The 26,889-nt window shown below is 38.6% G+C and overlaps 1 protein-coding gene across 2 annotated transcripts in view; it reads right to left on the bottom strand.

Annotated features, from left to right (window-relative positions):
- The window catches only part of LOC126192378 (nuclear pore complex protein Nup133), a 127,509-nt gene that overhangs the window by 19,284 nt on the left and 81,336 nt on the right, over positions 1 to 26,889 (bottom strand). For both annotated transcript variants that reach the window (XM_049932598.1, XM_049932599.1), the window contains exons 15-20: positions 17,585 to 17,731; positions 16,869 to 17,070; positions 9,415 to 9,548; positions 9,094 to 9,330; positions 3,861 to 4,055; positions 83 to 186 (exon numbers count right to left, since the gene is read on the bottom strand). In XM_049932598.1, the coding sequence (XP_049788555.1) occupies positions 83 to 186; positions 3,861 to 4,055; positions 9,094 to 9,330; positions 9,415 to 9,548; positions 16,869 to 17,070; positions 17,585 to 17,731 (1,019 nt within the window). The remainder of the gene's footprint in view (positions 1 to 82; positions 187 to 3,860; positions 4,056 to 9,093; positions 9,331 to 9,414; positions 9,549 to 16,868; positions 17,071 to 17,584; positions 17,732 to 26,889) is intronic.

Below are 26,889 nucleotides of genomic sequence, written 5' to 3'. Positions count from 1 at the left end.
TCAAACACACCTAATATTGACTGTGCTAACACTATATAATTGCAAGAAAAAGTAAAGTTAGTTATGCAAGAGAAATATTTACCTTAATTCACTCTTTTCAAATTCATCAGTAATGTAATCAAGTAAGTCCAGGGCCTTTTTAAAGTCATATTCTTGTATCATATGATTCTCTTCACTTATGTACAACTGAAATGAAAAAAGGCTTCTTAGAAAGCAAAACAAAAATCAGAAAATTTACTTATGAAAGGTCATAAAATTATGAAGCCATCAAAAACCTTTTCTAGCTGCAATCAATCATTGTTCATCCATCCTCTTTCTTATGTGTAACACAACTTGTTTACTTTTAAACTTGATCACTGTTTTCCTATTTGTCAATGACAATATTTTTTTATACATCAAATCTCAAAAAGGATAACACAGTTCTGAACAAATATTAGTATTACAAAATTCTGTGGCAAGAATGTATGTTCGGTATAAATGAAACATGATGGTAACTGACTGAAGTATTTATAGATATCTTAGATTTGATGGAATTTCACACTTTCTACAGAATGTTCAGTTTAAAAAAAATCTACTGACATGATGGATCTATCAGACACTTGTACATCTTTAATCTGCAAAAATAACAACACGTCCCACAAGGTACTTGTCACTCTAACATATTATTATTACTCATATTGGAAGAATGAGACTGTGATGCAAATATAACTGTATTTTCATGATGCAGTGATGTGTATCATTAGGGACCAGAAAATGTAGCATCTATTTTTGACAAAATTTGCATCTTTTTTTGTTCGCAAATGATCAGACACACAAATTTAAAAGTTTGTTATGCTACATTTTTTTCATCTTTTTCTTCCAAAACGGTCTTTATTTTCATCGTTTTGCTGTATTCAAGCATTCAAAAATGATTGTTCCATGGAAAAGCAGCAGTAGTATTCACCAGTGAACTGAATGTGTCTCCGATTTAAGGTGTTTCTGGACATTATTTTTCTTTTCCTGTCCGATTCGATGATTACAAAATCTGCAGACTATTAATGTCGACTTTCGTGGGCATTCATACTCTGTGCGACCCATGTTGGACGATGCTTCAGATAAAACTAACAAGGCCCTTAGCGTAGGAGTAGAACTGAACGTATGAACACTATTTTAACACTGAGGGAAGAATTTCAGCACAAGCGAAAAATGTTACAGATTTTGTTTTCCAATCGCTATAGTGCAGAGTACAGGCACTATTGGCTTAGTGATAGATGGCCATAAGTGTAAACAAGCTAGAATTTGGACCACCAATGGGGAGGGGAACGGTATGGGGAAACAAGTCCCATTTCCTTTCACTGGGCAGCAGCCTACAGCAGAACTGATACACTGTCACAGGGATTGTCGATCCCTTCTGGTGTGGTAAGGATGTAATCGAGATCTGTGATGGGCCAGGATTAGTCACTTCACTTATTTCAGAATAGCAAAACAACGATCAACATACAACACAAAGCATGGGGGGGGACACAGCTTCCGTGCAATCGCTTGTTGAAATTAACAGAGCATTGTTAACGAAATAATTCAGGCTCACCCCATAATGGTATTCTATGCAATCAAAGTTCAAAACATCCATCACCTAATTCACCATGTTTAAAGTGTCCACATTATACAGTCTATTAAGCTTTAGTTAAAGAAACATACGTGTTTCTCTGTTATAAAATGCTAGGTTCCACACATGAGTAGTGAGTTGCATTATGTGGCATGTACCTTAAGTACATTATTCCATTGCTCACAACTGGCATGGCACCAATAATTGGTTGCATTGATATCGTCGCCATGTTCATAAATATTTTATACTGCAAACAGATTCTTACGCATATTACCTTTCTAAACTGGGTTTCGCCAAGACAATACCAATAACTGAGAACTGGTTACACGTTCAATATTTATACACAGAAAATAAGGCTATTTCAAATTAACACTGATAATATAGTTCATCTGGATACAATTCGCTAAGAAATAGCATCTATTAAGTATTTTTGCATTTTTGCACTTCAAGGCAGAATTTCCATCTATTTTGCATTTATCACAAAATGCAAATTTTTCCGGTCCTTATGTATGACGCTGTGGTACACTATGCGACCAAAAGTATCCGGACACCCCCAAAAACATACGTTTTTCATATTGGGTGCTTTGTGCTGTCACGTACTCCACATCAGCAACTTCAGTAGTCAGTAGACATCGTGAGAGTGCAGAATGGTGCACTCTGCGGAACTCATGGACTACGAACATGGTCAGGTGATTGGGTGTCACTTGCGTCATACGTCTGTACGCGAGATTTCAGATACCCCCCTGTTGTTTTGCATGGCTATCACAGCACAGGCCTATACTGATGTTTTAAGTACCTTCTTGCTTCCTACTGATTAAGAGCAATTCGGGGATAGCAATTGCATCTTTCAATACAATCGAGCACCTGTTCATAATGCATGGCCTGTGGCAGAGTGTTTACGCAACAACAACATCCCTGTAATGCATTGGCCATCACACAGTCCTGACCTGAATCCTATAGAACACCTTTGGGATGTTTTGGAACGCTGACTTTGTACCAGGCGCCACTGACCGACATCGATACCTCTCCCCAGTGCAGCACTCCGTGAAGAATGGGCTGCCATTCCCCAAGAAACCTTCCAGCACCTGACTGAATGTATGCCTGCAAGAGTGGAAGCTGTCATCAAGGCTAAGGGTGGGCCCACACCATACTGAATTCCAGCATTTCCGATGGAGGGCGCCACGAACTTTTAAGTCATTTTCAGCCAGGTGCCCGAATAGTATTGATCACATAGTGTATATTCTTAGTTAACCCGATGAAAACTGTTTACAGAAATTTCTCAAGGAAACTTTTGGAGCAAAATAAAATACAGGACCATAAACATTCAAAGGAGGGCATATGAGCTGTCGTCTTTTTCTGAGATGAACTGCACTTTCATCTTACCAATGAACAAAGGCTAAATTGTGCAGAGGTTACAAATGATATAACTGCTTTTATATTTGTAGGATAAAATATGTTAGCAACTGTTCTTTATTTGCCAGGCTGGTATCACAAAGGTAGGTGCGTGTGTGTGTGCAGGTGTGTTTCTTCTTTTGCCGGAAAAGACCAAAAATGTCAAAAAATAACAGCTTGTAAGAATATCTATCAGCTTCAACATTTGGTACGAAGCCCATGAGATCCTCTAGTAAATGTAATTGAATTATTATCTTTTTCTCCAATATTCATAAACTTTTGTCACATTTACTTTCTGTATGCTTCGAGATAAGTAATAGAAACAGTCAATCTTTTTGCCTGTATTACAAAGGAACTTATTTGCTACAAACTAATTCTACACATGGTCAATCGATTAAAAGTTATTTCATACAGATCAGAAATGTTGTGATGTTTGTTAAATAAAATTGAATCACCAATATAACAGATGACAGAAAGTAAACAATGGCTTTGATAAAGCTAACCACTCAATGTTTAGCTGAGGCACTGAGGAGCTGACAGACACACAAACAAGACTGAAACATTGCAATCACTCAATGTGTCAACTATATGGTGAATTGTTGGTTGCCTTTAACTCTTCTGCTGTTTGTATTCCACCACGGACTTTCCTGTAGTTTATTAAAGATGATGGTGTGCTACACAAGGCACCAAATTATTGATAGTCACCATAAAAATGACAGGTCACAGGAGATAAGCCCATAAATCAACTATACTAAGTTCATCTACTAATACAGATTTAGCATTATAGTGAACTGCTATTTATGGATGTCCAAAATAGACTAATAAAACACAAGGTAAGGGGAATGGTCTAGTGAAACATCTCATAACAATAATAATTACTCACCCTTATAATTTCAGCTGGAGTAAGAACTTTCTGCTTTTTGTAATCAAATCCCAGGGCAGTGAAAACTGTTTCTGGTAAATCTTCTTGATGCGCAATTAAAGTCAAGTCATCATCAATTGATCTTAATTCCTTGTTTTCTTCTGTGGTTTGCCTACCAGCTGCCAAATGTGCAAGTTTTGAAAGTGACAGCATAGACTGAGGGGAAAAAATTAAATAGGGTCATGTATTACAGGCAACTGATAGATCTAAAACACAAAAACATTAAAATCATATCATAAAAGCAAAATAAACGCCAATTTTCTGTCGTGATAAAATGCCAAAAATGTGCTCACATTATCCACCATTCCAAAAACCAAATGACTTTGAATATGGACTTATTTTCATTACAACGAAATGGAATCTGCAATAAAATTATAACTAGGAGAAATAATGATTTTTGTGTCTCGGGTCATCATATTTGTGTGTTCAATGTCACAAAACAAGGATGGGAACTATCAAAGCCAAGCAGCTAAATAAATTCTGAGGCCCATTAAATGTATGAGAAGTAGAGTTATCACTAGTGTGTGAGTGAGAATGTAGTCAAAGGAACGACTCCACTATCATGGCAATTAATTTGTGGAATGACATGTATTCTTGAAAAGGAATAGTGGCACTATCGACAGCAAGAACGTGCTTAACTTTAGAAGTGCACCTGGGTCACTCGTGACCCACTTCTTAATAGTTTTGTTTGTCATTCTTTTGCATTATTACCTAGAGTGCTGAATTTCTTTGACCTCTTATGAAATAAGGTAATTCGCAATGCTTAATTTTACATTTTGTGGAAAAACCTTAGAAGAGAAATATGAAGATTCACCTAGAATGGCGGACAGGTCAGTTCTGACACCTCTGCTGCAGCCGCTATAACAATCGCATTTTTCGTGTAGCTTCATGTTTATTGTTAGGCTGTGTTTGGTCAGTAGTTGCAGAACTCTCTTTCATCTCTCTGCCTGATATTTCTGTTTTCCAGCAGGGGAGGAGTGGGAGAGCAGGTTACAACATGTCTGACCATGTATGGAACTACTGCGCAGCCAACGCTTTATCTCGCGAAATACGGTTTTTGCTGTTCATTCTAACTGTGTAAATAAACATAGAAATTTATTACGACCAAACATCTATGTACAGAAGAGGACATTATAAGTGCGCTGAATGAGATTTTGGATCATGAATCTGAGGGCCAGCCACTGGATTCTTCATCTGAGAAAGAATTACCACCACCTGTCGTTCTAGACTTTTCATCAGAAGATGATTATAGTTGTCACGATGTTCTACTGAATACTGATGAGGACATTGTGGTCAACGAAATGACCAGGGTTGTGGACTATTTCAATTACCTTCAGACAGAGATATTGTAGCACCAGATGGAAGACCTGAAAAGTGGGAGTTACAGATGACTGTTCAGCTGGCAGATGTGGACAACAGAATATTTTCAAAGACTATACAGGACCATCTCCATGTGCAAACCAAAACATTAGTGAGACCTATTACAGTGCTTGGCATCTTATGATCACGGACAAAATTTTAAATCACACTGTAAAATGCACTGAGACTGAAGCATGTCAAGTATTGGGTACAGATGATTGGACTATGAACTTTGAACTGGAAGCTGTTATAGCTATATTGTATGTCCGTAGTGCTATAGGAGTGAAGAGCTTAGAACTAGACACATTGCGGTCAACGGTGTGGGGAAATAATTTTGTGAAGTCAACAAATGCTCATAACTGATTTAGAGAGATCATGCATTATTTCAGATTTAACATTAGATCCACAAGATCAGAACGACTGAAAGAAAAGAAACCTGGTACGAGTTCATATAACAATTGATGAACAGCTTTTTCCTTTAAAGTGCCGTTGCAGGTGCACACAGTTCATGGTCTGAAAACCAGACAAATAGGTTCAAAAGTACTGGATGGCAACAGATACAGACTCCAAATATAGTGTGAATACTTTCTCTTATCTAAGAAAGGATGGCACTAGGCCGATTAATGAGCGCCTTGGTGATTTTGTTGTGAAGAAACAGATGCAACCTTACCTCAATAAAGGAAAACATGTCACATGTGACAATTTTTTCACCTCCTTTGCTCTCTCTGAAACCTTGAAAGCAAATGCTACAAGTCTAGTGGGCACCATAGTTTGATCTCACAAGGAAATTCCAGTCAGTACCAAGAAATATCACACTTACAGTTTACCAGGGAAAGAGCAACAAAATGTCCCAATTCTCAGCACTATGCATCCTTACGTTAAAACTGGAGTTGAAAAAGAAGCCAGATATAGTTACATTTTCTAATGGCTCTACATATGGAGTGGATATGGTACACCAAATAGCTTGCAAATACCCTGTCAACGCACCATCAAGAAATTGGCCTGATCACACATTTTACAGCTTGCTGGATTTGGCTGGGACAAATGTCTGGTTCTTGATCCATTATAGATGGATTTTGAAAGCCTGCGACTGTGAAAACAATAGATTTGTTTATAAATAAATCTTCTGCTACCAGTCACGATTTTTATTTATTTATTGTACTTTTCGCACGACACATTTCAGGAAATGATTCCCATTTTCAAGTGCGTTTTTTGTGTGTATTAAGCCATTTCTATTGATGTTGTCAATGTGTGTGTGTGTGTGTGTGTGTGTGTGTGTGTGTGTGTGTGTGCGCTTCATTTCGTCGACTTTTACTACAGTATATAAGAAATGCGTGATTTTTTGGTTGGGTATCGATTGTTTTGGTGAAGTTAGTGGCTAAATTTAGAAGAATTTGTACATTTGTGCAGAGTCTCACACACACTAAACATCACACACAACTTGTACACTTTACACATCAAAAATGTCTTATATAAACAAGATAGTTACAAAGATCTTCTTACAGGTAGTCCACAGAGATAACATTGTACATCATCCACACATTATGATATGCTTTTGAACAGAGGTCATTTATCTTAACAGTTTGGCTCAAATTACTTACATCCATTTTACAATTGTGCTTATTTCTATGTTTTAATATTTTTATTTAAGTATACTATCAAAACATCTGAAGAAATTCACTGATTCACTTTCAAGTTTTTCATTTAATATTTTACCTTCATATTTTCTGTAATGTGAATACATCTCTAGTTCTAGCAAATCCAGTTTATGTCCTTTAATTAGTCGATGGAGTACTTTGACATTTTGCTCTATTTTTCCAAGTGGGTGTCCTGTATTACGTATGTGTGTTGCTATTGCTGACATAGTGTGTTTGTTGTGTGTGTAGGCTTTAGTGTGCTCTGTGTACCTGGTGTTGAAATTTCGGCCTGTTTGTCCTAGGTAGAACATGGAGCATTCCTGGAATGTTACCTTGTATATTCCAGAGTCTGAATATGGATCATGATTACACTTTATTTTATGTATTAGTTTTTGTTGTAGTTTATTAGATGTAGAAAACCCAATTTTTACTTTGTGATTTTTGAAAATATTTGCAATCTTCTGTGACACATTGTCTATGTATGGAATACTAGATATACATTTGTTTTTCTCTTTTACTTCTGTGGTGCAGTTTGCACCTGGGTCATTGTAGGTAGTTGAATCCCTGCCAGTAGACACAGCTCAGTTGTTCCAGAACAGGACAATTCTGGGTGATTTTAGGGTTGGGGGCTTTGCAGCTGGATCTAGGGATGACGAGAGAATAAGGGGTGTGTTAGGATATGGTGCGGGAAGTCTGACTGGATTCATGAGAACGATTCTGCGATATGCCTTAGGATTCAAGTAGGGTTTGGACATTATACTGGACTTCTTGAATGGGATCACTATGGCAGGGCTTTTTTGTGGAGGATTCAACATTTGGCACATGTTTTCTATCTAATAATCACTGCCATTTATCATGACAATGATGGAATCTCTGTCTGCAAGGAGGATGATTAAACGAGTGTCTGTCTTTAGGTTGTGGATGGCTGATCTTTCTTCTGTTCAGAGATTTGTGTAGCATGCAGCTATCACCACCCACTGCACAAACATTCTGTTCTGGGGAACTTGGTGGACTGAGAAGAAGGCATTTCAGGCACGGAAATGAAAGAACTGAGCCATTTATGGAAAGTATTCAAGGACAATGGTTACAACGACTGATAGATTTTGGAAGTCAACTCTCTGAAGACATGTAAACAGAGAAGTCTTGTTTCGTAGAGATAATGCACACTAACAGATACTTGTAGCAAACTCAAAAATAGAGGGAAGTTATTTACAACACAGATAACTTACAAAGCTGTTGAAAGGAACAACTAACTGGAACACAATGTGACAGTTATAATACATGCTGAATACAATATTATGCCATAGCAGTAGTAAACTTTTAAAAACTTCCTTAGAACGAGCTGATCAGTAAGTGGAGAAAGGTGTAAATATTACACTAATCATGTAACTATCAACACTGAATTTAAGGAGAAATGATTTTTCAAACAATCAAAATTTGTATAATTCACAACTGTAAATCAGAATAATTCATTTACTACAGAATACTTCATGCACAACAATGCTGAGCTCTCAAAAATATAATTTCAGTCAGATGTACACTGAAATTATGGGGACGATTGTCTGAATGAGGATACTATTGCCAAAATTTGTAGAAAGCACAAATTTTGTTTACACCTGGCAAGATAGTGTGTCAACACCAATGCTCTTCTGTTATCTCTAATTCATAAATTTTTGTTGAAAATGTAGTGTCTCCAGTGAGACAATCATCTAAAAACTAAAAGTTAATTGATTCAAAGCTTAAACTTGCTAAATTCCACAGAAAGACTGGTTGTCACTCACTTTGACAACTGTCAGGTGATATAGGCACATTTCCTCACTGTCCTTACATAACAGCAGCTGCTACATAATACAGTTCGTACTTTGAAGAAACCAAGTTTGTATTTATTTTTCATAAACATCTATGTAAAACTACACCATAATTTTATCATAGTTTGTAAAAGCCTCTAACTTTTAAGAATGTTATAGTTATTGGTAGTGAAAAAATTATTGTGAGAGAAAAGTGGAAGTATTCTAAAAACACTCGAAAATTTAGAAATGCAATAGCGAGGAACTAAATGTGCAAATTATATAATAATGATCTCCAATAAAGCAGTTCTATATTAAATATTTAAATCAAATAAACATACTAAATACGTCAGATAATGCTGTGTCTCTCATTAAACCAACTGAATACATGTACTGCTTTATGTATGATACCTTTTTTCTGCAGAGAAGTTCAGTTTCTTCCTTTGCAAGATGATGTAATGTTTGGCTGGCATCATTGAATTCATTACTAAAAACACTAGCTATCCATGACAAATGAGGATACTTCGTCAAAAATTCTGTCAATGAATGCTGCTGGTCAGGGGACAGCTTGCGCATCTTGAAGTATTCCAGCAATTTGCCTTGTTTATTCTCACGGATGTACCAATTAAAAAGGAAATGGGAGAAATTCTAAACAAAAAAAAAATTGTGAATTTAGTTCAGTTAGTTGTTATCATCATACATTTATTAGTTTTAAATTATGTACTATCATACCTGGTCTGCAAATTTCTTCGTATATTGTTCCAGACGTTCTTGATTTTCTGTTGATTCACAAATTTCAATTAAGATTTGAAAATCACAGTATTTTTCTGCTAGAATGGCTGCCCTTTCATATTCTTCCATTATTACTGTAATAAAAAAGTAATGATTCAATTTAGAAAACACGTCATGGAGCAATATCTTGACTAATATTTTCGATGATACTGCAATATGGCAACATTCACGATGCATTTAATCTTGTATGTAACCAAAAAAACTGAAGAACACAATTGTGGAATTGTGATAACGGAAAGTCCGGGTCAAATGTGAATAACTTAAAGAGTAAAGGTAATAATTTCTTGTGTTGTTGAAAGGCACACAGACAAGAGTGAAAACTTTACAAGCTTCTGGATGAATTCTTTTTTGAGGCAGTCTATATAGCATTATGTAAGGTATCTGATTCGGCTGGGTGCATTTTACAGGGTGTATACATGGCCGAGGAAAAAAATTCCCGGAATTTTCCCGGATTTCCCAGTTAAAAATACAGTTTCTCCCGGATGAAAATACACTTTTTCCGTGTTAAGGAACATATACTTTTCCTCGGAACTGTGAAACATCTCAATCCTTTCAATAGTTGTGGTTTTATACACCGGCGTAGAATTTACCGGCACTTTAGAAAACGAAACTCAGGGGAAAAATCACGTTTTGGAAAGATGTCTGATGTGCAGCAACATGTACACTATATATTTTCATATTAGGAAAGTATAAATTCGAATTCCACCAAACACTGCATGTTACTTTCCAAAGGATTGAAATCGAGATTGCGATGCAGTTTTGTAAGCCAGTCATAGCTCATGTTAAGCAATCTTGACAGCCGATGGCAGAGGATATTCAGAGCATAGGACACATGATTTAGTCAGCCAATAACATCATCACTGTTAAGTAGTGAAAACACACAAATAGGAAAAAGTAATGATTTAAATTAATATACATAGTCTCTAAGATTATTAAGCTGCAAGGGAAGTTCAGCTTTCACACATAATGTTGATCTCTTTTGCGCAAGTTACACTTTAAGATACATCACACAAATGTGCCAGTAAAATTTTTGACGACGACATAAATGTCGGTCTGGGCTCGAAAATATCTGAAATGGTCGTCCTAAAAGATTTGATTTTTGAATGAGAGTAAAACGCTCAGTGATTTATGAAATTCATCAGACATTCGCGCACAGAGTTCATCTTGTGTAAAAGGAAATTTACTTTACTTGAAAGTAAAATTTTTCCAACAACCATTCAGAATATTTTCCTGCGACTTATTAGAAATAGATTCGTTTCAGCACTTGGGTCAGATGACAGGCGTCGCCAAGCTTGCACAGCTACGATGATGCAGGAAGCCCGTACATTCGTACGTATAAAACATTAAAAGACTTTACATTATGTTATATAAGAAACAAGACATTAGAGGATACTCCAAGAGCAAGGGAATTTTGTGAACCATACTAAAAGGCATAATTCAGTTTAAAGTGCACATTCGTATGTCCAGATTCAGATGTAAATTTTCTTGGAGTACCAGTACCATATTATCTCATGTTTGGTTCTTTATTATGGCATAATGCCATACATGCTAGAACATGAAAATGCGAACTTGAAATGCAGCGAACAGTTGAAATTAGCCAGTAGTGTGGAATTAAAAACTTCGTTTCAAATAAATTGGCTGCCTCAGCAGAAAAGATTAATAAAATTCAAATTTCTTTAACAAACCGACAAAAATAACTTCATTGTTCTTCAAGGTGATTAACTCTTGACTGTTAGATAGGTGGAAACAAAATAAAATCTGAAACTAATAACATATTTTAGCCTTCCGTAATTATGTGAATGTAATTTAATTCACTCCCGGCCACAGAAATCATCTTTTTTTTCTTTCTTTTTAACATGAGAGCAATAAACGAAGATGAAACAGCAAAATCACTTAATGTAAACACGGGTCATGTGGAGGCCACCACCTTCCCCACTAAAACTCAGACTGCACTGTCCATCAGGTCCAGATCTACGCTATTTCTGAACCAGTATAATAGTAGATATTGGCGCTCCGCCTCCCTCGAGTGTTTGAGGTAGGATGCCAAAAATTAAAAAAAAAAAAATCAACTTTTCAAAAATATCTTCATTTTGTAGCACACATCTTTCTGAAGAGTCTGATACATAAAATATATATATTCGAGGGAACGTAGGACATGTTATTTGGTCTTAAGCATGCCGAAGTGCAGTGCCACGCCTCTTCACACAGCGTTTTTTCATCGCACGTCTCTGTATTTCACTCTGTGGAATTCAAACGTGTATATTTTGTAATGGGTGCCATTAAACTATATTCATGCCAGTGGAAATTAAAATGTCCTGTGGTGCCTCTCCTGCTCCCAGTCGGCTGGTTTAATATCCTGTCCCTCTTAAAAAAATTCTCGCAATTAATACTGGATGGGATTATTTGTAACCAGCAGAACAAGAACTCTTCAGAAAATCTGCAGTCTTTACTGCCTAGGAATTTAAGGAGACGGGACCTGGATAAACTGACTAAACCAGAGGTTGTACAGAGTTTCAGGGACAGCATAAGGGAACAATTGACAGGAATGGGGGAAAGAAATACAGTAGAAGATGAATGGGTAGCTCTGAGGGCTGAAGTAGTGAAGGCAGCAGAGGATAAAGTAGGCAAAAAGACAAGGACTGGTAGAAATCCTTGGGTAACAGAAGAAATATTGAATTTAATTGACGAAAGGAGAAAATATAAAAATGTAGTAAATGAAGCAGGCAAAAAGGAATACAAATGTCTCAAAAATGAGATCGACAGGAAGTGTAAAATGACTAAGCAGGGATGGCTAGAGGACAAATGTAAGGATGTAGAGGTGCATATCACAAGGGGTAAGATAGATACTGCCTACAGGAGAATTAAAGAGACTTTTGGAGAAAAGAGAGCCACTTGTATGAATATCAAGAGCTCAGATGGAAACCCAGTTCTAAGCGAAGAGGGGAAAGCAGAAAGGTGGAAGGAGTATATAGAGGGTCTGTACAAGCGCGATGTATTTGAGGACAATATTATGGAAATGGAAGAGGATGTAGATGAAGATGAAATGGGAGATACGATACTGTGTGAAGAGTTTGACAGAGCACTGAAAGACCTAAGTCGAAACAAGGCCCCGGGAATAGACAACATTCCATTAGAACTACTGACGGCCTTGGGAGAGCCAGTCCTGACAAAACTCTACCACCTGGTGAGCAAGATGCACAAGACAGGCGAAATACCATCAGCCTTCAAGAAGAATATAATAATTCCAATCCCAAAGAAAGCAGGTATTGACAGATGTGAAAATTACCGAAATATCAGTTTAAAAAGTCACAGCTGCAAAATACTAACGCGAATTATTTACAGACGAAATGAGACACTTAAAGTAGTAAAGGAGTTTTGCTATTTGGGGAGCAAAATAACTGATGATGGTAGAAGTAGAGAGGATATAAAATGTAGACTGGCAATGGCAAGGAAAGCGTTTCTGAGGAAGAGAAATTTGTTAACATCGAGTATAGATTTAAGTGTCAGGAAGTCGTTTCTGAAAGTATTTGTATGGAGTGTAGCCATTTATGGAAGTGAAACATGGACCATAAATAGTTTGGACAAGAAGATAATAGAAGCTTTCAAAATGTGGTGCTACAGAAGAATGTTGAAGATTAGGTGGGTAGATCACGTAACTAATGAGGAGGTATTGAATAGGATTGGGGAGAAGTTTGTGGCACAACTTGACTAGAAGAAGGGATCAGTTGGTAGGACATGTCCTGAGGCATCAAGGGATCACAAATTTAGCATTGGAGGGCAGCGTGGAGGATAAAAATCGTAGAGGGAGACCAAGAGATGAATACACTAAGCAGCTTCAGAAGGATGTAGGTTGCAGTAGGTACTGGGAGATGAAGGAGCTTGCACAGGATAGATTAGCATGGAGAGCTGCATCAAAAAACCAGTCTCAGGACTGAAGACAACAACAACAACAACAACAACAGCTAAGAACTTGCTGTTTTGTGTGACATAAAATTAAATATTGGATCCATAAAACGAGTAAAGACAAGAGACAAGCAAGGCAGTACACATTTCTTCAATCCTGAAGTCCTAGCTTCTCTCTCTCTCTCTCTAATCTTGCCACAGCTTTATACTTCGTCAACGTTTTGCTACATGAAAAATCGAAATGTAGCTGTCTAATACTAGAAAAGCTGTTAATACAAATAGTACCTAAGACTGGTGTGGTTTCTCAATCTGATTATGTGTATTTTGTCACTGTCTGCTAGATAAAACGAAATAGGCCTACCTAATACAGCAGCAGTTGTTACACACACCAAATAAACGAGACTGTTTTGGCACAAATGATCATTTTTATAAAATGACAGAATATTAATTCATGAAGTACCAATATCAAATGTCTATTAGGCCTACTACAAGCAAAAAGTTTTATGTTAGGAAATAGTTTCAAATTTCATTCATATTCTCTAGGTTCTGAAGCATGAGATCGAAAAGTAGTAGTATGAAATTTTTATATAAATTTGGAATCGTCATATTCTCCCATAATTTGTGAGAGTCCCCGTTCTTCTCCTTCCTCGTTCTAACAAACAATCTTGTCATCACTGATTCCGTAACTATTCCTGCCAATGTCAAAATTTATTCTCTGGTTAACTTCACTAACCCCGCCACAATAACTGGTTTAGTTATCCTGCATTTATTCTCCAGTTAGGCGTTATTACATGTTCGTACAACGCATTTTCCGCGCTACTCCCAGAATAGAATTTTAGCGGCTGCTATCCGGGGACGGTATAACTGGCCCTCAGTAATGTAGCGGTCTGGCCAAAAACTTTCTGTCAAAATTTCATTTTCTTGGATACACAAAGACAAGATGTAACCTTTGTTGCCTGTTATTCCTGTTTGTCATTTATTTCCACTCTGGTAGTCTGAATCTACAGAATTAGCTAGTAATTATAGCAATACTGATCATTTGCAAACCCAGTCAACCACATAAACAGCGATTGTCATTCACCCTCTCGATGACAGAGACATCATGTACACTATGCATGCATTCAAAAATCAACTTACGATTCATTTAGAAATCAACTTACAATTTGATCAACCCGGATGCATTCATAATCATTGAGTAATCGATAGACCAACGTGCGCTGGATGCTAGGTGCTTTGTGAAACAAGGTATTTTTTCTCAATAATATGAATTTGGTGCCCTCCCCTATAATCCCACAGGTCTTTTCACAGCAGCATGGAGTTCTGATCAGAGCCGAAGGGCTAACAGAGTCTGATGTTCTGAAGAAACTGTGAAAGATTAGTTAAATTTGATGAATGAACTAATACATAAACTGGAAAAGTGTGTTAAAAGTATGCAAGGAAAGATACAATAGTTTGCTCAATGTAACGTGGTATTTTCTAAGATGAAATAAATTTGTCTGATAAAACAAATAAGTACAAAGTGTAGAGGCTTGCGTCACAGCGAGAGGCTTGCGTCACAGCGAGGGGCTTGAATCACAGTGAGATGGAGCAACACGTAACGAATTTTGTTACATATGACAAGAAATGGGGAACATTTATGTGATGCCGTGCAAAAGTAAGGAATGGGAGCCGTGATAAGGAGCTATATTGGTTTGGGGAAGAGAAGAAAGTTTTTGTTTGTGAGTAATATTTGGGTCAACTGTCAACAAACGGGAAAGCACTGGACAGCTGACACAGCCGTTAGCACAAAATCAGTGACTGACTGTGGAAATGGTATCAAAGGAATTAGTGATTAGCAAGAACTCTGTTTACATCATCAATTACTGAGAATTTGGGCAAGAGGTAAATCTGTTTCATGGTGCACAGCTAACAAACAAGGAAAAGGCATCTCGTATATGGCAATTTTCATACAGAATGCAAAATGGGGCGTTACTTTCTGATGTAATGATCATTAAAAGATTGCCTGAAGGTGTCAGGCAGGAAACTGGAAATCCCCAACAACTCTAAACTAAACTAAGAGAGCTTGCTATTGGCCTTGGACAACTTACCAGAATAATTTGACTTGGGGTTGTACATTCCTATCAACACTGATATTTACATGAAACAAGTTTTAAATTTTAAACAAATGGAAATCCAGGATCGAATATGGAAGTTGCCACTCACCATACAACGAAGATGCTGAGTCGCAGATAGGTACAGCAAAAAATACTGTCACCAATAAAGCTTTCAGCCTGTAGGGCCTTTGTAAAAAAATCACACACACACACACACACACACACACACACACACCAACACCACAGACACAGAGTTTGGCTACAGTTGCTTCAAACTGCAGTCTCGTGTGTGTGTGTGTGTGTGTGTGTGTGTGTGTGTGTGTGTGTGTGTGTGTGTGTGTGGTGTGTGGGGGAGGGGGGGGGGGCGGCAACTTTCCTTTTCGTATGTTTTAACTTTTCCAGTATACACACATCTGATATCTTTATATGAGAAGTTGCTTAAATGCTTACCATGAAGTGCTCGATACAAGCAGCAGCTGAGCAACTTACAAGAAGAACAGAAGCTTTTTACAGAGTAGCTGTTTTTAAGGGTAATCTAGAATAAATTCCCATAGTTGTGAATGTGGTAACTTTAGTCAGTTTGTGAATAACTTGATTCATTCCCTATGCCTGAAGACTTTGCTGAGATTTATGGAAGACAGACTATGACTGAATGAATGGATGAATAGATAAATGGATGAATAGATAAACAGATGAATGAAAACTGCTGAAGATTGCACAGGTGACCAACAGCCATATTTTCTGAAGACCTTAAGTACAGAAAATATTACTTTCTGTTTCCAGAGTAATCCAGAGGTCCTAGTATCACATCAAGAGTGTTCCCTAATTTCCTAATATCCCAAAAGAAGTTGCCACCAAAAGTCTTGGTTCAAGGTAATACTGACCACCTTTTTTAACAGCAACAAAATGATTCATTGAAATTTCATCATTGATGGTGAGACTGTCAATGCCAAATTCTACATGACAGTTTGGAAATGGCTGCTTTTAGGCATTCTATGTGTATGGCCAGAGTTGTATAGAGCTGCGAACTGGAGTGAGGAGTACATGAACACCTGCTGGCACTCTCCACTCGAAATGAACATCTTTTCTGGTACTGTTGCATTTATATGTCGTGTGCATCCATATTATTCCAAAAGCACTTCAAATTTTAAAGAAGCTGAACAGAACATCAAGGATCTTGTGATGGGTCTGGTTTATCAGCATCATTTTTTAATACCAAAGATGGGGTGCTTTTGGACGTGTACCCATGACCAACATATATGTTACTCAACTGTAACTCTTATCCATACTTATAACTAAATTTTTCCTGGTAATGAACTTTTTTTCTATGATGTTTTTCTGCTACATGCAGATAAAAAAGCTCTCTGATTATGAAAATAGCTTTTTGTTGGAACTTACAAAATGGTTGAATCAGGGACATCCGCTCACGTTCATACTGCAGAAATAAGCCATCAAATTTTTCGGTTCCACGAATACTTTCAAGACGACATTTGTGCCCATCAAGAATAATATCAATCAAATTGACCAACTGATCAAACAGTTGATTTTTTAATACAATATCCCCTGTAATGGAGGATCCACACTCAAGAGTGAGTTTTCGCTGAAATCCAAAAACACAATAAAACAAATATTTGATTCATACTGTATTTTATAATCATCTTTAACTTCTAACTGAAAAATAATAGCAGGACTGCATGCAAAACAGCATTTTGAAAATGAATTCTGACCACAATGAGTCCAGTAAGTGTGAATTTTTTTAAGTATACAATCTATATAAACTTTTAACTCTATTAATTTATGACTTAAAAGTTCACGATTGAAATTTGCTAATAACGGCGTGAAAAGCTTGTCACAATGGAATTTTTCAGTAACTAAAATACCAAACAAAAGAATACTTAATGCAAAATAAGAAGGCAACATGTGAAGTCATGTCAGGTAACTAAAACTGCACTTTAGATGGGGGCCGGTATTTAGGCTTTTGTATTAAAAAATAAAACAAAATCCAAAGATATGGGTTGCAGTCAGCCACAGTCTGGAATGCATTTTTAATCCATAAGCAAGGTACATTTCAGCTGGATGTAAAAAAATTATTTCTGGAGGAAATCATTCTTTACCTGTTTGTTTAAAGCATCTCGCACTCCACTTTTTCCAACAGCAGCAGTCCAAGGAATATACTCAGTGATGGATGGAGGCAGTGGAGTGGTAGGTGAGAACATCTCTGCCCTCTGTTGGCGAAACTGTATAACATCTTGCAGAACAGACTGGAAAATAAAATGAATGATGTATAATACACACACATTTCTTTTCATATAAATAACTTAGCTGAAAATTACTACAATAAGTTAAATGTTGATTTGTTGTTAGGATGTGGTGAAATTTAGCCATGTTATCCACCTCGATACTTCCAGAATTTCCTGTAGTGCATTTCATAATCCCCTTCAATTATCCATTATCTTTTCACCTTATGCAAAACACATAGAGACCTGAAAATGTAGCATCTACTTTTGGTGAAATTCACATACATTTTTGTCAAAATTCGCTTATGCTTTTGTTGAAATCTGCATTAAATTTTTTTGTTTGTAAATGATAACACAGATTTAAAGGATTGTCATGTTAAATGCCAAAAGATGAATCCTTAGTGCTTTGAAACCGACTGTTTAAAAAAAATAAAAAATAAAATAAAGTGAAGAAGAAGAAGAAGAAGAAGAAGAAGAAGAAGAAGAAAAAGAAGAAGGAGGAGGAGGAGGAGGAGGAGGAGAAGAAGCGGTGACTGGGAAGCTTTCTGACTGGAATGTCTGGGGTCCTTGCTTTCTTCTTCTGGTTCAAATGGCTCTGAGCACTATGGGACTCAACTTCTCAGGTCATCAGTCCCCTAGAACTCAGAACTACTTAAACCTAACTAACCTAAGGACATCACACACATCCATGCCCGAGGCAGGATTCGAACCTGCGACTGTAGCGGTCTCGCGGTTCCGGACTGTAGCGCCTAGAACCGCACGGCCACTCCGGCTGGCTCTTCTGGCTCTATTTAAACTTCCAACAAATGATTCTTTCTTTAGGGCAGCAGCAGGATTTTCCCACCAGTGAACAGTGCTGCTCTGTCTTAAGGTGTTTCTAAACATTATCTTTTCCTACCCAACCTCATAACTACAAAATTGGGAGAATATTGATTTCGATCTTTCATGGGCACTTGAAATTACTACAGATAAAACCAACGATAACATACTTTGTGTAAAACTAGAACTGAAAGTAACTCTGTTCACTCGTTAGGGAAGACTTTTGGTGTGCCTGAAATACATTGACAGGTTTTGTTTTCTGTTTGCTACAGTGCAAAGCGCTGACCCTATAAACTTACAGTTGACAGCAAGCTTAAACAAACTAGAATTATGGCCACTAGAGGGGAAAGAGAGCAAGGAACCAAGTCCTGCTTCCTCCTTGAATGGTAGCAACCTGCCCCATTGTTCTGCATTTCTGCAAAAATAGAACTGGCATGTGCTGATAGACATCATCAATCCCTTCTGATGTTGGAAAGAGCATAATCAAACTCTCTGCTGGAGCAGGACTAGTCTCTTCATTCATTTCCAAAAACATTAAAAGAAACACAAAGCATTCAGTAATGGCTACTGTGCAATTGCTTGCTGAGGCTGACCGTGTTGTAAACGAGGTACATCATGCCTGATCTCTACTGGTATTTGAGCAACCAAGCTTAAAATACTTGACAGCTAAAACTGTCACGTTAAAGACTCCACGTACACTCTGTTTGAATGGAGCTCCCAAAACCTGATTTTGTAAACCAATTTTCGGTTGGTCATGTAAATACTCCAAAATCAATTATGAGAATCCAGTCCTAGCTGCCAGTTCTCCACCTCCACAATCAATTTTTGCTTAGAAGTAAATGCACAATCATTCCAAAGCTTGCTTGGGTTGTCAGGTAACATCTAGTTTTTTAAAATTTTCAGTTTGTTTGGATGGATTAACATTTTATGGAAGTAGAAATATCAAACTGATCATGAAGCTATCTACCTGTAATATTTAATGGAGAGACAGAGCAAATTTGCTGACTAAGTCAGAGGCTGGAAGAACTATTTTTCCAGATGCCATATCTGACTTCCAAAATTCCGTTCTCATCTTCCGAAAGGTGGTGGCATGTAAACATAATGATACATTCTTACATACATTACTTTTCCAAGCTTAGGCTTTGCTAGAAGATGTTGAACACAAGTAACCAAAAACTGGTTACATTTGCAAAAATAAAGCTGTTTCAAACAATCTCTCACAAAATAGTTCATCTGGATACAATCTGCTGTGAAAAGATATTTATCAGATAATTTTGCTTTTTTGCATTTTGAGGCAGGATTCACATCTAAATCTGCTTTTACCACAAAAGTGAATTTTTCAGGTCCTTAATAACAGAACACAAACTGTTATAGAGTGTGGAGAGAGAACTTATATTCTACCTGAACCTACAGAAACTGAAATTTTTATCAGCAGTTGTACCGAGTCTTTGTCTTGACCTTGCTCTTGCCCTTGCCCTTGCAAGCAGTTAGTCATTTAAAACGATGTCTACCTCATAAAATCCCCTCATTGAAAATGTATTTGTATCTGTAAATGATAAAATATAGTTTCTTTCAAATAATACTTAGGTAAGATTCTTCTCGGGTATGCAGCCGGATCATGACGTCTTCAAGACACAATATTTCTGCGGTTCAACTGGCCGCCATCATCAGGTGAGAGCGCTGGTGCACAATCTCGCCGGAACTAACTTCCAGCGCAAGCGGCAGCCCATATATAGGCCGCAGAAGGCCCACAACGCGTGCGCGAGAAGGTGCCGTAGCTGCCCTCTAGTGCAGTAAACATGCCGCGCCGCCGGTGGTGGAAAGAGGCGAAATCGAGATATCGCTGTCAAAAATAAAAGAAATTTAAAAAATTCTATTCCGACGATTGAGACGCAGACCGTTGTTTTTTAATGTCGGATAACACCGGGTCCCAAGTCTTACTTAAAAGATAACCCTTGTCTCTATTAATAAGATTGTCAGATAAACGAATCTCTATTGATTCTTTTAAAACACAGTCCCAATAGCGAGATGCAGTGGCAACCATTTGTGTCGCATCATATTGCATTCTGTGTCCCTGAGTGAGACAGTGCTCCGCCACTGCGGATTTCTCGGGTTGAAGCAGCCGTGTGTGCCGCTGATGCTCAACACATCGGTCCTGAATGGTCCGGATCGTCTGACCAATGTAAGCCTTCCCACAGTGGCAAGGGATCTTGTACACACCGGGCTTCCTCAAACCCAAGTCATCCTTAACAGAGCCAAGAAACGCTCTAAGCTTGGCCGGCGGACGAAAAATACTTTTGATGTGATATCTTTTTAGAATTCTTCCTATCTTCGAGGAAATGCTCCCAGCAAAAGGCAGAAAAGCCACTGATTTGCAGGTATCTTCTGGTGGTTCAGGCGATGGTCCAAACTGGAAAGCACGACGGATCTGTTTATCTGTATAGCCATTCTGATTGAACACAACCTTAAGGTGGTCCAATTCTTGTGTCAAGCTTTCTCCATCTGAAATGGCATAAGCTCTTCTCGCCAACGTTCGCAGGACCCCTGTACGCTGGAACGATGGATGACAGCTAGAAGCATGCAGGTAACGGTCCGTGTGCGTAGGCTTTCGATAAACACTGTGTCCCAGTGTCCCATCATCCTTTCTGTACACCAGAACATCCAGAAACGGAAGCTTTCCATCACTTTCCACCTCCATGGTAAACTTGATGCTAGGATGCAGGGAATTAAAATGATCTAGGAGGCGGTCAAGAGCCTCTCTCCCATGAGGCCACACCATAAACGTGTCGTCAACGTACCTCCAAAAACAGGTTGGTTTTAAGGACGCCGTCTTCAGCGCCATGTCCTCCAAATCTTCCATAAAAAGGTTGGCGACTATTGGGGACAGTGGGCTCCCCATAGCCACTCTGTCAGTCTGTTCAAAATATTTGTCATTGAATAAAAAGTACGTTGACGTCAGCACGTGGCGACAAAGCCTGGTTGTGTCCTCATCCAGATGGGAAAGATGGATCTCTTACTTGAGGACTCAGCATACAGAACATTGCAGGACGACCCAACTGAACGGATAAAACGGAAGACGCTTTCACTGTTGAAGAAGAGTTCTTTACCTGACGACGTTCTCAAAAAACTTCGTCCTGGTGCTGCCGTGCCACCGAGACTATACGGCCTACCCAAGATTCATAAGAAAGGGGTCCCGCTTCATCCGATCGTGAGTAACTTGGGTGCTCCTACCTACAATCTAGCCAAGTATTTAGCATCTGTTCTTGGCCCTCACGTCGGTAAATGCGAACATCACATTCCCAATTCTATGGTGTTTATTCAGAGATTGAAGTCCTTGTCTCTTAGTCCCTGCGATTTGCTTGTGAGCTTTGATGTCGTGTCGCTTTTTACCCGGGTTCCTCTGGAAGAATCCTTGCAATTAATTGGTGAGAAACTGGATGAGGACACAACCAGGCTTTGTCGCCACGTGCTGACGTCAACATACTTTTTATTCAATGACAAATATTTTGAACAGACTGACGGAGTGGCTATGGGGAGCCCACTGTCCCCAATAGTCACCAACCTTTTTATGGCAGATTTGGAGGACATGGCGCTGAAGACGGCGTCCTTAAAACCAACCTGTTTTTGGAGGTACGTTGACGACACGTTTATGGTGTGGCCTCATGGGAGAGAGGCTCTTGACCGCCTCCTAGATCATTTTAATTCCCTGCATCCTAGCATCAAGTTTACCATGGAGGTGGAAAGTGATGGAAAGCTTCCGTTTCTGGATGTTCTGGTGTACAGAAAGGATGATGGGACACTGGGACACAGTGTTTATCGAAAGCCTACGCACACGGACCGTTACCTGCATGCTTCTAGCTGTCATCCATCGTTCCAGCGTACAGGGGTCCTGCGAACGTTGGCGAGAAGAGCTTATGCCATTTCAGATGGAGAAAGCTTGACACAAGAATTGGACCACCTTAAGGTTGTGTTCAATCAGAATGGCTATACAGATAAACAGATCCGTCGTGCTTTCCAGTTTGGACCATCGCCTGAACCACCAGAAGATACCTGCAAATCGGTGGCTTTTCTGCCTTTTGCTGGGAGCATTTCCTCGAAGATAGGAAGAATTCTAAAAAGATATCACATCAAAAGTATTTTTCGTCCGCCGGCCAAGCTTAGAGCGTTTCTTGGCTCTGTTAAGGATGACTTGGGTTTGAGGAAGCCCGGTGTGTACAAGATCCCTTGCCACTGTGGGAAGGCTTACATTGGTCAGACGATCCGGACCATTCAGGACCAATGTGTTGAGCATCAGCGGCACACATGGCTGCTTCAACCCGAGAAATCCGCAGTGGCGGAGCACTGTCTCACTCAGGGACACAGATTGCAATATGATGCGACACAAATGGTTGCCCCTGCATCTCGCTATTGGGACTGTGTTTTAAAAGAATCAATAGAGATTCGTTTATCTGACAATCTTATTAATAGAGACAAGGGTTATCTTTTAAGTAAGACTTGGGACCCGGTGTTATCCGACATTAAAAAACAACAGTCTGCGTCTCAATCGTCGGAATAGAATTTTTTAAATTTCTTTTATTTTTGACAGCGATATCTCGATTTCGCCTCTTTCCACCACCGGCGGCGCGGCATGTTTACTGCACTAGAGGGCAGCTATGGCACCTTCTCGCGCACGCGTTCTGGGCCTTCTGCGGCCTATATATGGGCTGCCGCTTGCGCTGGAAGTCAGTTCCGGCGAGATTGTGCACCAGCGCTCTCACCTGATGATGGCGGCCAGTTGAACCGCAGAAATATTGTGTCTTGAAGACGTCATGATCCGGCTGCATACCCGAGAAGAATTTTATCAATTATTACGCCGGGAAAGCCTTCGTAGTCAATACTTGGGTAACTATTAACAACAACATTAATAATTATTAATTAATAATATATATAATAACAGCCATAATTTATTCCCGAGGGCATGCAGTTTTACTGTATGGTTAAATGATGATGGCATCCTCTTGGGTAAAATATTCCGGAGGTAAAATAGTCCCCCGTTCGGATCTCCGGGCGGGGCTACTCAGGAGGACGTTGTTATCAGGGGAAAGAAAACTGGCGTTCTACGGATCGGAGTGTGGAATGTCAGATCCCTTAATCGGGCAGGTAGGTTAGAAAATTTAAAAAGGGAAATGGATAGGTTAAAGTTAGATACAGTGGGAATTAGTGAAATTTGGTGTCAGGAAAAACAAGACTTATGGTCAGGTGAATACAGGGTTATAAATACAAAATCAAATAGGGGTAATGCAGGAGTAGGTTTAATAATGAATAGGCAAATAGGAATGCAAGTAAGCTACTACAAACAGCATAATGAATGCATCATTGTGGCCAAGATAGATACGAAGCCCATGCCTACCACAGAAGTACAAAGTTTATATGCCACCTAGCTCCACAGATGACGAAGAGATTGATGAAATGTATGATGAGATAAAAGAAATTATTCAGATAGTGAAGGGAGACAAAAATTTAATAGTCATGGGTGAGTGGAACTCGATAGTAGGAAAAGGAAGAGAAAGAAACATAGTAGGTGAATATGGAATGGGAGTAAGGAATGAAAGAAGAAGCTGCCTGGTAGAATTTTGCACAGAGCATAACTTAATCATACCTAACACTAGGTTCAAGAATCATAAAAGAAGGTTGTACACATGGAAGAGGCCTGGAGATACTGGAAGGTATCAGATAGATTATATAATGGTAAGACAGAGATTCAGGAACCAGGTTTTAAAATATAAGACATTTCCTGGGGCAGATGTGGACTCTGACCACAATCTATTGGTTATGAACTGTAGATTAAAACTGAAGAAACTGCACAAAAGTGGGAATTTGAGGAGATGGGACCTGGATAAACTGAAAGAACCAGAGGTTGTTGAGAGTTTCAGAGAGAGCATTAGAGAACAATTGACAAGAATGGGGGAAAGAAATACAGTAGAAGAAGAATGGGTACCTTTGAGAGATGAAATAGTGAAGGCAGCAGAGGATTAAGTAGGTAAAAAGACAAGGGCTAATAGAAATCCTTGGGTAACAGAAGAGATATAGAATTTAATTGATGAAAGGAGAAAATACAAAAATGCAGTAAATGAAGCAGGCAAAAAGAAATACAAAAGTCTCAAAAATGAGATCGACAGGAAGTGCAAAATGGCTAAGCAGGGATGGCTAGAGGACAAATGTAAGGATGTACAGGTGCATATCACAAGGGGTACGATAGATACTGCCTACAGGAAAATTAAAGAGACTTTTGGAGAAAAGAGAACCACTTGCATGAATATCAAGAGCTCAGATGGAAACGCAGTTCTAAGCAAAGAAGGGAAAGCAGAAAGGTGGAAGGAGTATATAGAGGGTCTATACAAGGGCTATGTTCTTGAGGACAATATTATGGAAATGGAAGAGAATGTAGATGAAGATGAAATAGGAGATACGATACTGCGTGAAGAGTCTGACAGAGCACTGAAAGACCTAAGTCAAAACAAGGCCCCGGGAATAGACAACATTCCACTGGAGCTACTGACAGCCTTGGGAGAGCCAGGCCTCACAAAACTCTACCATCTAGTGAGCAACAAGTATGAGACAGGCGAAATACCCTCAGTCATGAAGAAGAATATAATAATTCCAATCCCAAAGAAAGCAGGTGTTGACAGATGTGAAAATTACCGAACTATCAGTTTAATAAGCCACAGCTGCAAAATACTAACAAGAATTCTTTACAGACGAATGGAAAAACTGGTAGAAGCCACCCTCAGGGAAGATAAGTTTGGATTCTATAGAAATGTTGCAACACGTGAGGCAATACTGACCCCAAGACCTATCTTAGAAAATAGATTAAGGAAAGGCAAACCTACGTTTCTATCATTTATCGACTTGGAGCAAGCTTTTGAGATTGTTGACTGGAATACTCTCTTTCAAATTCTGAAGGTGGCAGGAGTAAAATAGAGGGAGCGAAAGGCTATTTACAATTTGTACAGAAAACCGATAGCAGTTATAAGAGTCGAGGGGCATGAAAAGGAAGCAGTGGTCGGGAAGGGAGTGAGAGAGGGTTGTAGCATATCCCCGATCTTATTCAATCTGTATATTGAGCAGGCAGTAAAGGAAACAAAAGAAAAATTTGGAATAGGAATTAAAATCCACGGGGAAGAAATAAAAACTTTGAGGTTCACCAATGACATTGTAATTCTGTCACAGACAGTAAATGACCTGGAAGAGCAGCTGAACGGAATGGACAGTGTCTTGAATGGAGGATATAAGATAAACATCAACAAAAGCAAAAGAGGATAATGGAATGTAGTCAGATTAAATCGGGTGATGCTGCGGGAATTAGATTAGAAAATGAGACATTTGAGGTAGTAGATGAGTTTTGCTATTTGGTAAGAAAAATGACTGATGATGGTCGAAGTAGAAGGGAAATAAAATGTAGACTGCCAATGGCAAGGAAAGCGTTTCTGAAGAAAAGGAAATTGTTAACATTGAGTATAGATTTAAGTGTCAGGAAGTCGTTTCTGAAAGTATTTGTATGGAGTGTAGCCATGTATAGAAGTGAAACATGGGCGATAAATAGTTTGGACAAGAAGAGAATAGAAGCTTTCGAAATGTGGTGCTACAGAAGAATGCTGAAGATTAGATGGGTAGATCACATAATTAATGAGGAGGTATTGAATAGAATTGGAGAAAAGAGAAATTTGTGGCACAACTTGACTAGAAGAATGGATCGGTTGGTAGGGCATATTCTGAGGCATCAAGGGATCACCAATTTAGTATTGGAGGGCAGCGTGGATAGTAAAAATTGTAGAGGGAGACCAAGAGGTGAATACACTAACAGGGTGTATACGTGGACAAGGAAAAAAAATTCCCGGATTTCCCGGTTAAAAACACACTTTCTCCCGGATGAAAACACACTTCTTCCGTGAAATTAAGTGACGTTATATTTTCCCTCGGAGCAGTAAAACTTATCAATCCTTTGAATGGTTACGTTTTTATACATGGGCGTTGAATTTGCCGGCACTTTAGAAAACGAAACTTAGGGAAGAAAACTCCTTTTGGAAAGATTTTTGATGTGCAGCAACATGTACGCTGCATATTTAGGTATTACGAAAGTATACATTCGAATTCCACTAAACACCGCATGTTACTTTCCGAACCATTGTAATCGAGATTGCGATGCGCTTTTGTAAGCCAGTCATAGCTCTTGTCACGTGATCCTGCCTACCGATGACAGCGGGTATTAAGAGCATAGGACACATGATGTTCTCGGCTAATAGCAACATCACTGTTAAGTAGCGCGGATACACAAACAGGAAAAGTTAATGTTTTAAAATAATATACATAGCATTGCTACAAGA

The sequence above is a fragment of the Schistocerca nitens genome, chromosome 1 (assembly GCF_023898315.1).
Source record: "Schistocerca nitens isolate TAMUIC-IGC-003100 chromosome 1, iqSchNite1.1, whole genome shotgun sequence".
NCBI lineage: Eukaryota > Metazoa > Arthropoda > Insecta > Orthoptera > Acrididae > Schistocerca > Schistocerca nitens.
This window is presented reverse-complemented; position numbering and strand designations above follow the sequence as displayed.